Genomic DNA, 13,927 nt, shown 5'->3' on the forward strand with positions numbered 1-13,927 from the left:
ATAATTAAAATAGTATAAATCAAAGTCAAATGGATAAGGTTAGAGACACAATAATTAAGTAGATCCATCTAAAATAAATCATACTTAATCATAATACTTCAACTTCTTCATTAAAATAACACACATCCAAGACCCAGTCCCAGTTGAAAATCCACATGATCCCTTCACTTACAAGCGATTCAAATCCAAACCCGTTTAAAGAAACTCATAAATTATCAATGCCCACCTACTAATTTCATTACCCATATATCATCATCATCACTCATAGCTCCACTCAGCTACCACTGCAATGAAGATCACTTCTTTATTCTACTTTTTAACTATTTTCTTCACCGGAATCTGCTTTACTGACTCCATATACATAGATTACAACACCACGGGTGGCATTGTTCCGGGCAAGATCAATGTTCATTTGGTACCTCACTCTCATGATGATGTTGGCTGGTTAAAAACTGTTGACCAGTACTACTTTGGTGGCAACAATTCACTTCGAGTAAAATTCTTTTCTTTATTAGTGTATAATTTTTTGTTATGCTTTTTTTTTTGGATTAAAATTTGGTGGGGTTTATGTTATTTTGTTGGTGGTTTTGTTGATCAGGGAGCTTGCGTACAAAATGTATTGGACTCTGTTATATCTTCTTTGTTTGAGGATAAGAATCGCAAGTTCATCTATGTCGAAATGGTTAGTATTCTCTGCGGATTGTTATTGTTGTTTTTCTTGAATTTTAATGCGGTTCTTGAAATTTTATGCTTTTCTTTTTGTTCTTTAGGCATTCTTTCAGAGATGGTGGAGACAGCAAAGTGATGCAATGAAGGTTAAAGTCAAGGAGCTTGTCGATTCTGGTCAACTCGAATTCATGTTAGTGTTTATTGATTACACTTTGTTGTTTTATATGCTTATGTTGATGTTTATAATTTCTGTAAACATTGTATAATTTCTGATGAATTCATGTCCTCTCTCTGTAAATATATTTCTTTGGAAGAAATGGGGGCATGTGTATGCACGATGAGGCAACTCCGCATTACATTGATTTGATTGATCAAACAACTCTAGGTCATAAATTTATCAAAGATGAGTTTGGTCAGCTTCCTAGGATCGGTTGGCAGATTGACCCTTTTGGACATTCTGCAGTTCAAGCTTATTTGCTCGGTGCTGAGGTATATCTTCTTTGTTAATGTTCTTTGCTTTATGCTTTTCTCAATTTTTGTTTCTTATTGCATATGAAAATGATTGCTGCCATTAGTTTTATAACTTACTTGGCTACTGATAGTTTGATGTGCATGATAAGTGTCGAGTAAAGAAAGTCTTTTAGCATGCTTCTAGATATAGTGAGATTAGCTCATTAATCCATCCGTTCATTTTCTTTGTTGCAGTTGGGATTTGATTCACTCTTCTTTGCTCGCATTGATTACCAAGATAGAGCTAAGAGATTAAAGGAGAAAAGCCTTGAAGTTATCTGGCAGGGCTCTAAGTCCCTTGGTTCAAGTTCACAGGTCAGCGTGTAACTTACATTTTCTTTTGCCTTTTATGCTATTCAATTTTAGGAGTTGGATTTTATTTCAATTTATGGATCTAAAATCTAAACATGCTTCGTGGTGGTAGACAAGACTATCTGTGTGATTTTTTCTAGCATTGTGCTGACTTCTTGCATTGTTAATTTTGTTACAGATATTTACTGGTATTTTTCCTAGGCATTATGATCCCCCTGATGGGTTCGTATTTGAAATATTTGACGTATCTGCTCCTATTCAGGTGCATACACTGGAAAAAATATGATTGGTTTGATGATATCTATGTTTTGTTTAGTGGAGTTATTATTTAAGTGGCCATTTGTTTGTAGGATGATGTTCTCCTATTCGACTACAATGTTCAAGAAAGAGTCGATGACTTTGTAGCTGCTGTGTTAGCTCAGGTAGTGCCTCATTGATTCACTGTTTTGATACCTTCTTTTCTGCTTCCATTGTGCTGGATTTAGATTTATTTATCTTTATTAATTATCAAGTGTATTGCATGAGATACTATGCACAATATTGGCTGTGTAAATAGATTTCCATGATTTCAAAAAAAAAAAAAAGATTTCCATTATCATCAAGCCTTGATATTTATTCTGTAAGTAACAAATACGTATATCCTATGCATTTATAAAAGGCAGGTGCTGTAGATGATGCTTATTTTTACCATTCTCAAATGCACAGAATGTTTTCTGTTTTCCATTTTGAAGCTATGATTAATGGCTGCTGCCTTGGGGTAGTTTTCGATCCCTTGTGATCTATTTAGCTCGATACCAAATTATAAGGTCTTATAACTTTTAAATATTGGAGGTCCCTGATTGAAAAAAAGAAGCAAATTGTGCAATTTTGTGGAAGATAACTGTTCCTCCTTCATGCTTTAGGCTAATGTAACCAAGACAAATCATATAATGTGGCTGATGGGGACAGATTTTCGCTATCAATATGCAAATTCATGGTTCAGGCAAATTGACAAGTTCATCCATTATGTTAATCAGGTAAACTTTTATTCCTTTACCCTTCCCAATGATACAAACATTGAGGAATAAATTTAATTAATTCACATCTATTTGGTCTATTTCCTTCTTTTTTAAAGCTCTAGTAAGCCACAACAAAGGAAGATAAAAGCAATTAGAAGTCTCTGATACATGTTTTCATTTTCTGTTTGCTAGGATGGTCGTGTAAATGCTTTTTACTCAACCCCATCCATCTATACTGATGCAAAACACACAGCAAGTGAACAATGGCCTCTTAAAACTGAAGATTTCTTCCCGTGAGTTTGATATTATTATTGCAATTATCCTACCTGTGCACTTTTTTGTAGCCTTACTGAGAGAACAAAAGTAATTACCTTCTGGCTTCCAGGTATGCAGATCATCCAAATGCATATTGGACAGGCTATTTTACAAGTCGGCCAGCCTTTAAAGGCTATGTCAGAATGATCAGTGGTTACTATCTTGTAAGACTTTGTGTATTTTCTTTACATCTTCAGCAAGGTTTTTTTAGTTAATATTTTAAATGGCCTTGCATGCTCTACTTTCTTTGTTCAACTTTTAATTATTGTCATTGTTAAATTTAGGCGGCAAGGCAACTTGAATTCTTTAAAGGCAAGAGTAGTTCAGGACCAAACACTGACAAACTTGCTGATGCTTTGGCAATTGCTCAGCATCATGATGCAGTTAGTGGTACTCAAAGGCAGCATGTTGCTGCTGATTATGCCCTGCGATTATCAATTGGCTATTTGGAGGTGCACATCAATTTAATATTTACCACAGTTTTAACTTTTTTCTTTTGTCAGAGATAGTTTTTGAAGGACCTAGGTATTGGGTTCATAATCGCCACCTTCAGTTACCTGCTGGTGTACTAATTCAGCTACACCTAACATCAGTATGTAGCTTGACAGTAGAAAGCGTGAGTGTTGGACTTACGAGCTTCAGTTATATTTCTTTGCAGGCTGAGAAATTAGTTGCCTCTTCTCTAGCTTCCTTGGCTGACCCAAAATCAAGCATTGGACAGGAGAACACTGTCACAAAGTTTCAGCAGGTCTGCTTCTGCAGTATTTAATTATATATAAAATATGTGTTAGATAAGATGTTGCAAGTAAGCTGAATGTGTTAATAAATTGCTGCTGTTTCATGCTAAGCATCTGTGATAATTTTTAAAATTGAAGTGTATCACAAATATATTTCACTTTCAGCTTGCCTGTTCTGGATGCCCTACATTTTCTTATTTCTTCATTTGTACCAACTTCCTTGTCTCAAAATCCATAACAAGATTAGTCATTGTACATAGTTGCAGTTTGGCATGATAGACAACTTTACAATTGATTATTAGCTAGTCTACCAAAAGTTAGTGTAAAGGTTTGCTGAACCGTATTGTGTGGATTTGTTGGCAGTGCCCGCTACTTAATATAAGTTACTGTCCTCCATCAGAGGCCGTTTTGTCTGATGAAAAAAGCTTGGTAAGAGTATTTTTATTCTTTTGCATGCTTCTCAGATGATGATTAAATATCATTACCACTTTCAGCAAATTTATCTCTTTTTTTTCAGGTTGTTGTTGCCTACAATCCTCTAGGGTGGAAGCGAGAGGAAGTCATACGAATCCCGGTGAGTGCACCCATCTTATTGATCATGCAACTGCAAAAGCTTCTCTTACCATGAAGTAGTTAAGTTATGGATGCCGGTTGGCCAAATACAATTGGTTAGGCTAATGATAGAAATATGCGAGGCAGTCTACTTTACGAATGCATTCTTTATCTATAAAATTTCTGACTGCAATTTTTTTTGGAGGAATTCTCGCTCAGTAGCTGTGCAATGGTTTCTGAGTTGATAAATTCGAGATTCTTAAGATATACAGTTTTCTTTGTGATTAAGTAAACTTCTATGAAATTGGGTACAGGTTTCAACTGAAAAAGTTGTTGTTCAAGATTCTAGTGGGAAAGAAATTGAATCTCAGCTTCTACCTATATTAAACGCAACTTTGTCTTTAAGAAACAAATATGTCAAAGCATATCTGGGTAAATTCCCAAGTGAAACACTCAAGTATTGGCTTGCATTTTCAGTATCCCTACCACCCCTTGGTTTCAGCACCTACACTGTTTCAAGTTCAAAACAGCCTGGTTGGTATTTTTGCTCCATGTAGATGATTTATTTACTGTGAATTGGATGACAGGTAAAGGGGATGCATTGTTTCCACACTGACAATTTGTTCTACTTTATAATCCTGATTTGCTGAAGGGCCTAGTTCGACCCTCTCAGCAGTTTACACGCCAGAAGAAAGTTCAAGTGAGACCATTCAAGTTGGCCAAGGAAGTTTAAAGTTACTTTATTCTGCAGCTGAAGGGAAACTCACTCATTATCTTAATAGTAGAATGTTGGTACGCTAGGTTTTGGTTTCATGGTTTTGTTTTAATCGTTGATATTTCAAGATTCCTAAAATTTTAATATATCGACATGTCCTATTATTTGCTCAAGGTTAGCACTGGTGTTGAACAATCATATGGGTATTACAGTGGAAATGATGGCACTGATGTAGATCCACAGGTAAGAGTGGTAGACAAACTTTTGGTATTTTGAGTAGTTCTACTACCTACCATCAGTTAAATTTCGTTTCAGCTCTATTTTGGAAAAAGATTTCTTGCTGATTAGTTTGCTCGACCATGTTTTTGTCATTTGTTAAAGGCATCTGGTGCATACGTCTTCCGTCCAAATGAAACATTTCCAATAATATCGAAAAACGAGGTAATTATGTTCACTTAACAGCTAAAGCAGTATTTTCTAAGGTTCTGCCACTATAAGCTCAAGGCAAGTGGAAATGTTTGTTTCTCTTAGGTTCCTTTGACATTTGTAAGGGGACCTCTATTGGATGAAGTACATCAGCAGCTGAATCCATGGATATCTCAGGTAGTTACAATATTAAGGATTCCTATCTGTATGCACTATCTTTTTCCATGGAACCTTCTTGTTTCTTTTTTCAGTCTATTTGTAAGTTTCTTTATATCAAATAAATTAATGCTTTATATTTTATCTTGAGGTTAAGCTTAAATTTAGAGTTAAAATGGAAAGTCTTGCATGAGTGTAAATGAAAGGACTGAAAGGCGGCGAAGGTTGATAAAGAGCTGCATATGTTATTTGTAATTCAATAATATTTCCATTACTATAAAACATTTGTTGGTGAGACATAGTACTAGCACATATATCCCTATTTCTGCGATCATTTAAACTTGTGAATGTATCCATTTTAGGTCATTTCGCCAGCAAGCTCTTTTGTGCATGTTTGCCTCTTGATTTGGAATAGTTTGGGAGTTGGGACATAACAACTGTGTTAGATAACTGTGTCATCGACCATATCCAGTATTTGCAATTTTCAAACTATTTTCTACATTTCTAGTAATCTCTCATTTGGAAAATGACTGTTCAATGTAGTCTTGGAGTTTTTTCCATCATTTTTTTTGTCTCTGCTTCTCTCAGTATTCAATAACACAATGCCTTGTGCATGCATAGATTACCAGGGTCTACAAGGGAAAAGAGCATGCTGAAATTGAATTCACTGTAAGTTGCTCTCTTCCGCAAAACTTTTTGTTAGTGTCGTTTTCTATCCAAGAACGGTCTGGGGTTAAATTTGATAAGTTGTATTTTCACCATCAGATTGGGCCTATACCTGTGGATGATGGGATTGGGAAAGAAATCACGACGCGAGTTACAACCACCATGGCAACCAATAAAACATTCTATACAGACTCTAATGGTCGTGACTTTATTAAACGGGTATGTTGATACTGATCTATAGAGCTATTCCTGTCTAATTATAGATTTTTCATAGAATTACGAAAATGGTAAACAACATATTACTGGTTTCTTTATCTTATATTGATTACTCAATATATTATATTTTGAGTCTAAAATGGATTACAGAGAGGATAATATGTATGAGAAGCATAACTTGATGCTGTACCAAAATGTTCACCTTTATGTTTAGTACTGGTAATTAAAGTTTATTCTTATACTTCAATTCATTTTCAGGTTCGAGATTTCAGGACAGACTGGGACCTTGAAGAGCATCAACCAATTGCTGGAAATTATTACCCTGTAAGTTTCATTAATGAAATTCTTCTCATCTTTGAAATGAATTCTTATCTCAATTTATCCACATCTAGTTTTTAATCACATTTGATGTGTACTTCCATTTTCATTTTTCTTTTTCCCTGGCTTCTTTGTCCTAATATTTTTGTCTGTTTTTATATCTTTTTTCTTCTTACTTCTATTTCCTTTTTTTATGCAATCCTCTGTTCCAGATCAATCTTGGAATTTACTTGCAAGACGACAATACAGAACTCTCAGTGTTGGTAGATCGTTCTGTAGGAGGATCTAGTTTAGTGGACGGCCAAGTAGAACTGATGCTCCATAGGTTGTTGCACTGAGTTTCTTAAGATATTTACCATCTTTATTTATTCTATTGGATCAAAGTTTTGTGCTAGGAAAATTTCTAACCAGTATGATTGCTCTTCAGGAGATTGATTCATGATGATATAAGAGGTGTTGGCGAAGTGCTGAACGAGACAGTTTGCTTTTCAAATGGATGCGAGGGTTTAACTGTAAGCCCTGTTACAAACTTTTGTTCACAAACATCTTTTATTTGTGCTTTCAAAGTTGGGCTGTTTAGGAGCAAGTTTCACTTACTGGGAAATTTACACTTTTGAAGATCCAAGGAAGGTTTTTTGTTAGAATTGATCTCCTGGGTGAAGGTGCCAGGTGGCGTCGGAGAGTTGGCCAGGAGATATATTCCCCAGTTCTCTTAGCTTTCTCAGAGCAGGTTACAAAAAAATCTGAACTAGTCTTTCTTACAGGAAGCTCGACTATTACGTGCTGATGATTTTCGGTTTTGCAGGATGGAAGTAATCGGATGAGCTCCCATACAGCTACTTTTTCAGGGATTGATCCATCATACGCTTTACCAAATAATGTTGCTGTGATAACCCTTCAGGTGAGGGGAAAACATACCTTGTGGATTCTTCGGATTATCGGTTTTTTTTGTCCTCAACGAACAGTGGATCCGTCCACTCCTGTTTTTTTATAGCAATTTTGTCATGAGATGATAAAATTGTAAAGCTGTCATTTTTTCGCGGTCTGTCCAGAAAGAATGAAGGCCTGCTCGTTTTCTAAACATTGCAGGAACTAGAAAATGGAAAAGTGCTTCTTCGGTTGGCTCACCTATTTGAGGTCTACACTTCTGCTTTATTTTTCTTAATCTGTATGAATTCTGAATTGTAGCATGAAATTACATTATGTTTTGGTTTGCCTAATGTGAAGACCGGGGAGGACAAAGATTATTCAGTGATGGCGCATGTAGATTTGAAAAAGCTATTTCCGAACAAGAAGGTAAATGCCATATATAGAATATTGTTTCAGATTTAATATGCTATTTCAATTGAATAAGAAGCCATGAATCTCGATTTTCTGACTATGACCGGGTTTATTTGTCCGTCAGATTGCTAAAGTGACAGAGTTGAGTCTGTCGGCCAATCAAGAAAGAGCTTCAATGGAGAAGAAAAGGCTTGCTTGGAAAGTAGCAGGCGCGACAGAAGAATACAAGGCAGTGAGGGGAGGACCGGTAGATCCTATCAAGTTAGTTGCGGAACTTGGTCCGATGGAAATTCGCACCTTCTTAATTGATCTTCCAATGTTTAGTTCCTGAGATGTAAAATGATCAGCTTCTGCGGCATTTGAGCCACTTTACTGAAATGTTACTCTTGACTTGTTGAGCAAGCACTTAATCCTTGCGGAGATGAGTTCACTAAGGTCACCATTGGCTTTAAGTTTCATAGCAGTTCTTTAAAATGTATAAAGCCAATGAATTCAGCTAGGTAGCACGGACTGAGACATGAGAAAACGAGACATCACACAATAAAACAGTGTTATTTGAATATTTTTAATGTTAAAAATAAAATTTTATGTTCGAAATGTTAAATTACCGACACGTTTTTAAAACAGAAAATGTTGGATCAATTCTCATTAGAGACATAATATTTTTAAATTTTAAAAATTCCATAACTAAAAATGTAGAGCTTATAGTCGTTTTTCACCAAAAAAAAAAGAGAAAATTACAAAACAATTCTAAACACGGGTGATCTTTTCAATAATGCTAACCTTACCCAATCTTTACACCAATGCTAATTTTACAATTACAACTAACAGCTAAGTTGACTAATTTATTACATATCATACGCTTTCTTCCTAAGCCACCACGTGGGAGTGGAATATATCAAAAAGAGAAATAAGAAACACATGGACAAGGATTTTCACACTCCAACATTAGTATATGCACTCCACTATGTCTATAGCTGAGCTATATTATCTTTTTCATAAATATATGTATTGCTCTTATGTTCTTTTATCATTTTATTTCTTTCATAATAATATATATGTTTTTTTCGATAAATTAAATCTCGTATATTTTAAATATTTTAACAAATAATTAAAACTTGGATAAAAATAAAAAATTAAATATATTTAAATAATTAGATCTTTTATTATAATTATCAATAAATTAATATTATGCAACAAATAAAAAAATTCATCTATCAAACTGAATTATTTTAATGTAATAATTGTTATTAAATTGTTAGTAATTTTGTTTGTTTTTAGAATTATTTGTTTTGTCTTATTTATCCGCATGAAATACCACCATCCTCCACTACTAAAAAGCAGGTGTTTAGTTGGATTTATCCGTCGCTAAACGCATGTGTTCCGTCGCTAATCAAGGCTATCAACAGATTACATAGGGAACATACTCGTCGCTAGAGCTGTTCATAGGTCGGGCTTGGGCGGGCTCGGGCTGGGTTTAGGCGGACTTGACTTTTTAAAAGCCCAGGCCCGCCCAAGCCCGGTCTGGGTTTTAAATATTCTACCCAAACCCGGTTCTAATGCACTAATTTTACGGATTCGTGCCGGGTTTGAGCGGGCTTACGTTGTTTTTTTTAAAAGAAACGTGTCATTTTCTCAATCTAGGATCTTTTTCCTGTAACACTAATAATAGTGGTGATTGTTTCTTTAAAATGTTTTTGATCTATAGTTAATGTATAACCTAACTATGATTGTTCTCTTTTTTTTGGTATAATGTCTAATGTATTATAAAATAAAGATGACCACTTTTAGTTGAAAAAGAAAAGAATAAAAAATATCAACATATGTAATAAGAGTTTTTAAAATGTATGAATTGTATTAAGAAAAAATTCAAATGTATGAATTTTACTAAATTCAAAAAATTATAAATAAAACTTTAATTATTTAAATTGAATATAAATAATAAATTATAATAATAAAATATCAAATGATTATTTATTTTAGAAAATATGAAAAAAATAGATCATTGTGTAGAAATTCTTGAACTTGAATTGTATTGTATGTAAAGTTGGGTAGATTAATTTTTTAAAAATGTATCTAAATTGTCTCAGAGATGTATTATTTATGTATTTGCACATATATATAACAGAAACATGTTTGTAAATATTTAGTTAAAAATTAAAGGTTAATTGAGAATTATAAGAGCTGTAATCAAACAAAAGGGGGATAATTTTGGAGATTTCTAGTCTAAATTGGCCATAATAAATGTATTATTAAAATTATATTTGATATACATTGTTTATATATTGAAGATGTATCAGTTATATATTTTATGTGAATATGTCATTTTGTATATTATTACTTTAAATAATTATAAGATTATGTATCAAACGTGTTATATAGATGTATCTGAAATATATTTTTTCAATAGGCTTTATTAATAGTATGTGACTGTTTCGAGATACATTTTTGATACATATCAGATACACATGTTATACATATCAGATACATGTCTGAAACATCTCAAATACATTTATTTTTAAATATATATTAATTCATTAAACGTGTTTGACATGTTACTTAAGTATATTTATTAGATAAATTTTTAATATATAATTTATACATGATAAATATATTCTTGATATGCGTCTTCTCGTTAATGGTGGTACCTCAATACATTACTGATACATCGTAGATACATCGATCGATTTTTAAACTAGTGAATCATTATAGTTGTAGAGTAACTGTTAGTACATGGTTTACAATAATTGAAGATATAAGGACATGTTAATCTGAGCGATAGTTAGAACTTTTTAGCATCACTTTTTTCTTGACCATTTTATAAACTTGAAAACTAAATTTACGCTGCCACATCTTGAAAAAATGAGATGTATATATGACGTATCTGAAATGTATCTTGGATGTATTTGTTAGATACACCTTTAATATATAAATTATACATATCGAAAACAGCTCAAATGTATACATTTTTAAATATATATTAATTTATTAGACGTATTTTGATATGTTTCTTACTTGTATTTGTTAGATAAATCTCAAATATTTAATTATAAAAACGGAACACATATTTTTTAATATGATATATGTTCTAGATACACATCATATATTTTGATAGATATATCGAAAAAAATAATGCTTAAATATGTTAAAAATATCTTCTACATACATACAAAATACGCATAATTTTTAAGTGTTAGGCAACTAAGTTAAAAAAATACAACCAAAGAAACCTAAATTATAAAAATGTTTATATCGAGTAACAAATTAAAATGTTATTGATGCGTGAATTTCAATTAAAGTATATGATAGATGTAGCTTTAATTTAAAATATGTTATGCATACATATTAAAGACACATTATCAATACATATAAATAATATGAATGTGTATGTGTGTATATATATATTCATAATTAACAAAAAAACAAAACAGGCATCAAACATGCAATATGAAGAACATTTTTCATGATATTCTTTTATAACATATTTTATGTATTTTTAAAGTATGTGATACATGCTTCTTTTAATTTAAAATATGCTACACATACACCTTATAGGCACATAAATAATAGATATAAATAGTATGTGTGTTTGTGTGTATATATATACATATATATTTGTATTAGAAATAAGAGAAAATGATAATTAAATATGTTTCTGATACATTGCCGATACATCGCGGATACATAAATGATACATGTGAATAATTTCGACAAACTGACACGTGACTGACGCGTGACTGACGCGCGTGTCAAACGTATGTCAGACGCGTTTCTGACGCGTTTTTGACCCATTCTGACGCGTTTTGACTTTTTTTTATTTGTTTTGAGTGTGCCATGTGTTGCATCCTCATTGGTAAGGTATTAAATGTAAACTTTTAGCTTTTTTAGGTGCTCATGTAATTTTTCAACAAGTTTAGCATTTTTGTTATTTTCTTCCTTTTTTTAAATATTTTTGTTATTTTCTCAAAAAAAAAAACTACAAAATGTCTACAAAAAGTTAAAAATGGCCCGGTTTGTATAAAAGATGTGATGCAGTATAATGTCAAAAATTAAAAAAATAAGAATGTGTTATACAATATTTTAAAAAATGAGACCAAATCTATCTATAATCTATAACTATTCTATAAGTGTGAAGGGGGGACAGGCAAAATTACGATAATAGTCTTTAATAATTAAAACAATTACAATGCTAAGTACAAGTCTAATTCTAATAACATCTGCATTAAATATAAATAAATTACTATTAAAAAATATAAAACTAAAAACAGTTAACTAAGAGATTAAGTAGCATAAAGAAACCAATTGGATTAACGGCACCAAGGAAACACCATTATACTAATAATTAAATACAAAATTTTAATTGCAATACAAGTTTAATTAAAATAGGAGATCTATTGTGAACTTCAGTATTAGTTTGTAAACATTAAAAAATACATAAAATAAATAAAAAGTTAAATAAATTAAGTAGGATTCTTTTCATACGAAAATGTTGATTATATACTTCAAATAAAAACAAGTATGAAGTTAAATAGGACTCTTACACTTGTATAATTGTCTTCATAGCACAATGTAACTCTCACAAAGTTACTGTATTATTTTTACTAATAATAAAAAATAATAGTTGTCGATTATGACATTGCTAATGCTATAGCTGTTCAACTCCTTCATCTTTTTGCAATTTATTTAATTAATATTATATATATAATTACTTATATAACAGATTGTATAAATATCAATAATTTACTATAATTTGAGATTAAATAAAAAGTAATTTGATAAAAAGTAATTTATACAAATAAATGTCATATATACTGCGGATCATATAGATATAACTTTTAAATTTAATATAGTTTGATTTAAGTAGAATTAAATTAAATATAATAAAGTTAAAATACTATAACAATTTTTTATATCAATAACTAAATAATAACAATCGATCACTTTTATATATTGTAGGTTTTGTTTTTTAGTTAAAATCAAAGATTTAAAATGAAGATTATCATCCCTGATGTGGTTTGGCAAGCAGCTACTATAAATATAATTTTCAATTTTATGTTTTAATTTAGTTTGTTTTTATTAATTTTTTTTAATATTATAGTTGTCTTTTATCTGACTTTTAGATTTACCTAAAATTACTCCATACCGCATTTACACTATAATAGCCACCATAATTTTTTTTAATTTATGTGAATCTTCTTTATTAAGGTTTATAATCAGCGTGTTTATTTTAATTCAATTAAAATAAAATGATAAATCTACATATGCTAACATAAAAATCAAGAACAACCAATTAAATTTAGTAATTAATATATAAAATTATTACAATATTATCAACCAAATTCTATAGAAAGACATTAGATACGTAGATCTATAATTAAATGTAAATTGTTACTATGATTATTAAAATATATGTAGGAAAGTTCATTTACTAAAATAATGTATATATTAGTAAATTATACTCATATTCAAATTTAAATGAAAATACATATAAATATCGCTCACGTGCGTAGCACGTGGCGAAAAACTAGTACTATATATAAAAGCACGGAGGGGAGGGGGGACAGACAAATTTACTGAATAATACTTTTCAGTTTACTACTAAATAAATGTTTTATAGTCATTAACTAATTAGTTATTTAATTAATCACTATTGTAATTAAAGTCCTAATAAGAATATGTAGCTAAATTATCTCTAATTAAAAAATAACTAAATTGTCTCCAAATTAGTAGGAATACCTATCTTTTAGTTTGATTGAACTACAAAATTAAAATACTATATTTGGTCAATAGTTAATTATCTAATTATGGTTATTACAAAACTAAAAAAAAAATTAATAACTGAATATATCTTTTACAAAAATTCTTAACTAATTTAATATTAATTACAAATAAAAAATTGATATAATTATAATAAATTTACTAATATGTTCATTGACGAGTTACGTTACGAGCCACGTGCATAGCACGTAATGCGAAACTAGTTATTAAAAAAACGCTGAAATTTAATATGAAAATAATCCAACAATTTTTAATTTTCTATTAATGGGATCTCCACT

The 13,927-nt window shown here is 31.1% G+C and overlaps 1 protein-coding gene across 2 annotated transcripts; it reads left to right on the forward strand.

Moving 5' to 3' along the window:
* The first annotated feature begins 94 nt into the window (after positions 1-94).
* On the forward strand, positions 95-8,468 carry LOC126681058 (alpha-mannosidase At3g26720). Of its 2 annotated transcripts, XM_050376433.2 has the most exons (29): positions 97-493; positions 599-682; positions 771-859; positions 984-1,158; positions 1,375-1,494; positions 1,670-1,753; positions 1,842-1,913; positions 2,394-2,507; positions 2,682-2,782; positions 2,875-2,968; positions 3,089-3,256; positions 3,463-3,552; positions 3,905-3,970; positions 4,059-4,115; positions 4,408-4,627; positions 4,746-4,885; positions 4,983-5,051; positions 5,190-5,249; positions 5,340-5,411; positions 6,012-6,059; positions 6,156-6,275; positions 6,531-6,596; positions 6,803-6,915; positions 7,018-7,102; positions 7,210-7,320; positions 7,396-7,491; positions 7,680-7,727; positions 7,818-7,886; positions 7,996-8,468. In XM_050376433.2, exons 1-29 carry the CDS (start codon positions 290-292, stop codon positions 8,200-8,202), a joined length of 3,042 nt encoding a protein of 1,013 aa, XP_050232390.1. In that variant the 5' UTR covers positions 97-289; the 3' UTR covers positions 8,203-8,468. The 2 variants fall into 2 exon arrangements, with proteins under 2 accessions (XP_050232391.1, XP_050232390.1); XM_050376434.2 differs by lacking the exons at positions 7,818-7,886; positions 7,996-8,468 and having other exon boundaries at positions 95-493; positions 7,643-7,726.
* Positions 8,469-13,927: the final 5,459 nt, after the last annotated feature.

Source organism: Mercurialis annua, linkage group LG5 (assembly GCF_937616625.2).
Source record: "Mercurialis annua linkage group LG5, ddMerAnnu1.2, whole genome shotgun sequence".
In the NCBI taxonomy this organism is placed as follows: Eukaryota; Viridiplantae; Streptophyta; class Magnoliopsida; order Malpighiales; family Euphorbiaceae; genus Mercurialis; species Mercurialis annua.

Coding starts and splice junctions, on each gene's coding strand:
- LOC126681058 (XM_050376433.2), top strand. CDS start 290: ATGAAGATCACTTCTTTATTCTACTTTTTAACTATTTTCTTCACCGGA. Junction 3,257..3,462: donor TATCAATTGGCTATTTGGAG/GTGCACATCAAT, acceptor ATTTCTTTGCAG/GCTGAGAAATTAGTTGCCTC. Junction 3,971..4,058: donor TGTCTGATGAAAAAAGCTTG/GTAAGAGTATTT, acceptor CTTTTTTTTCAG/GTTGTTGTTGCCTACAATCC.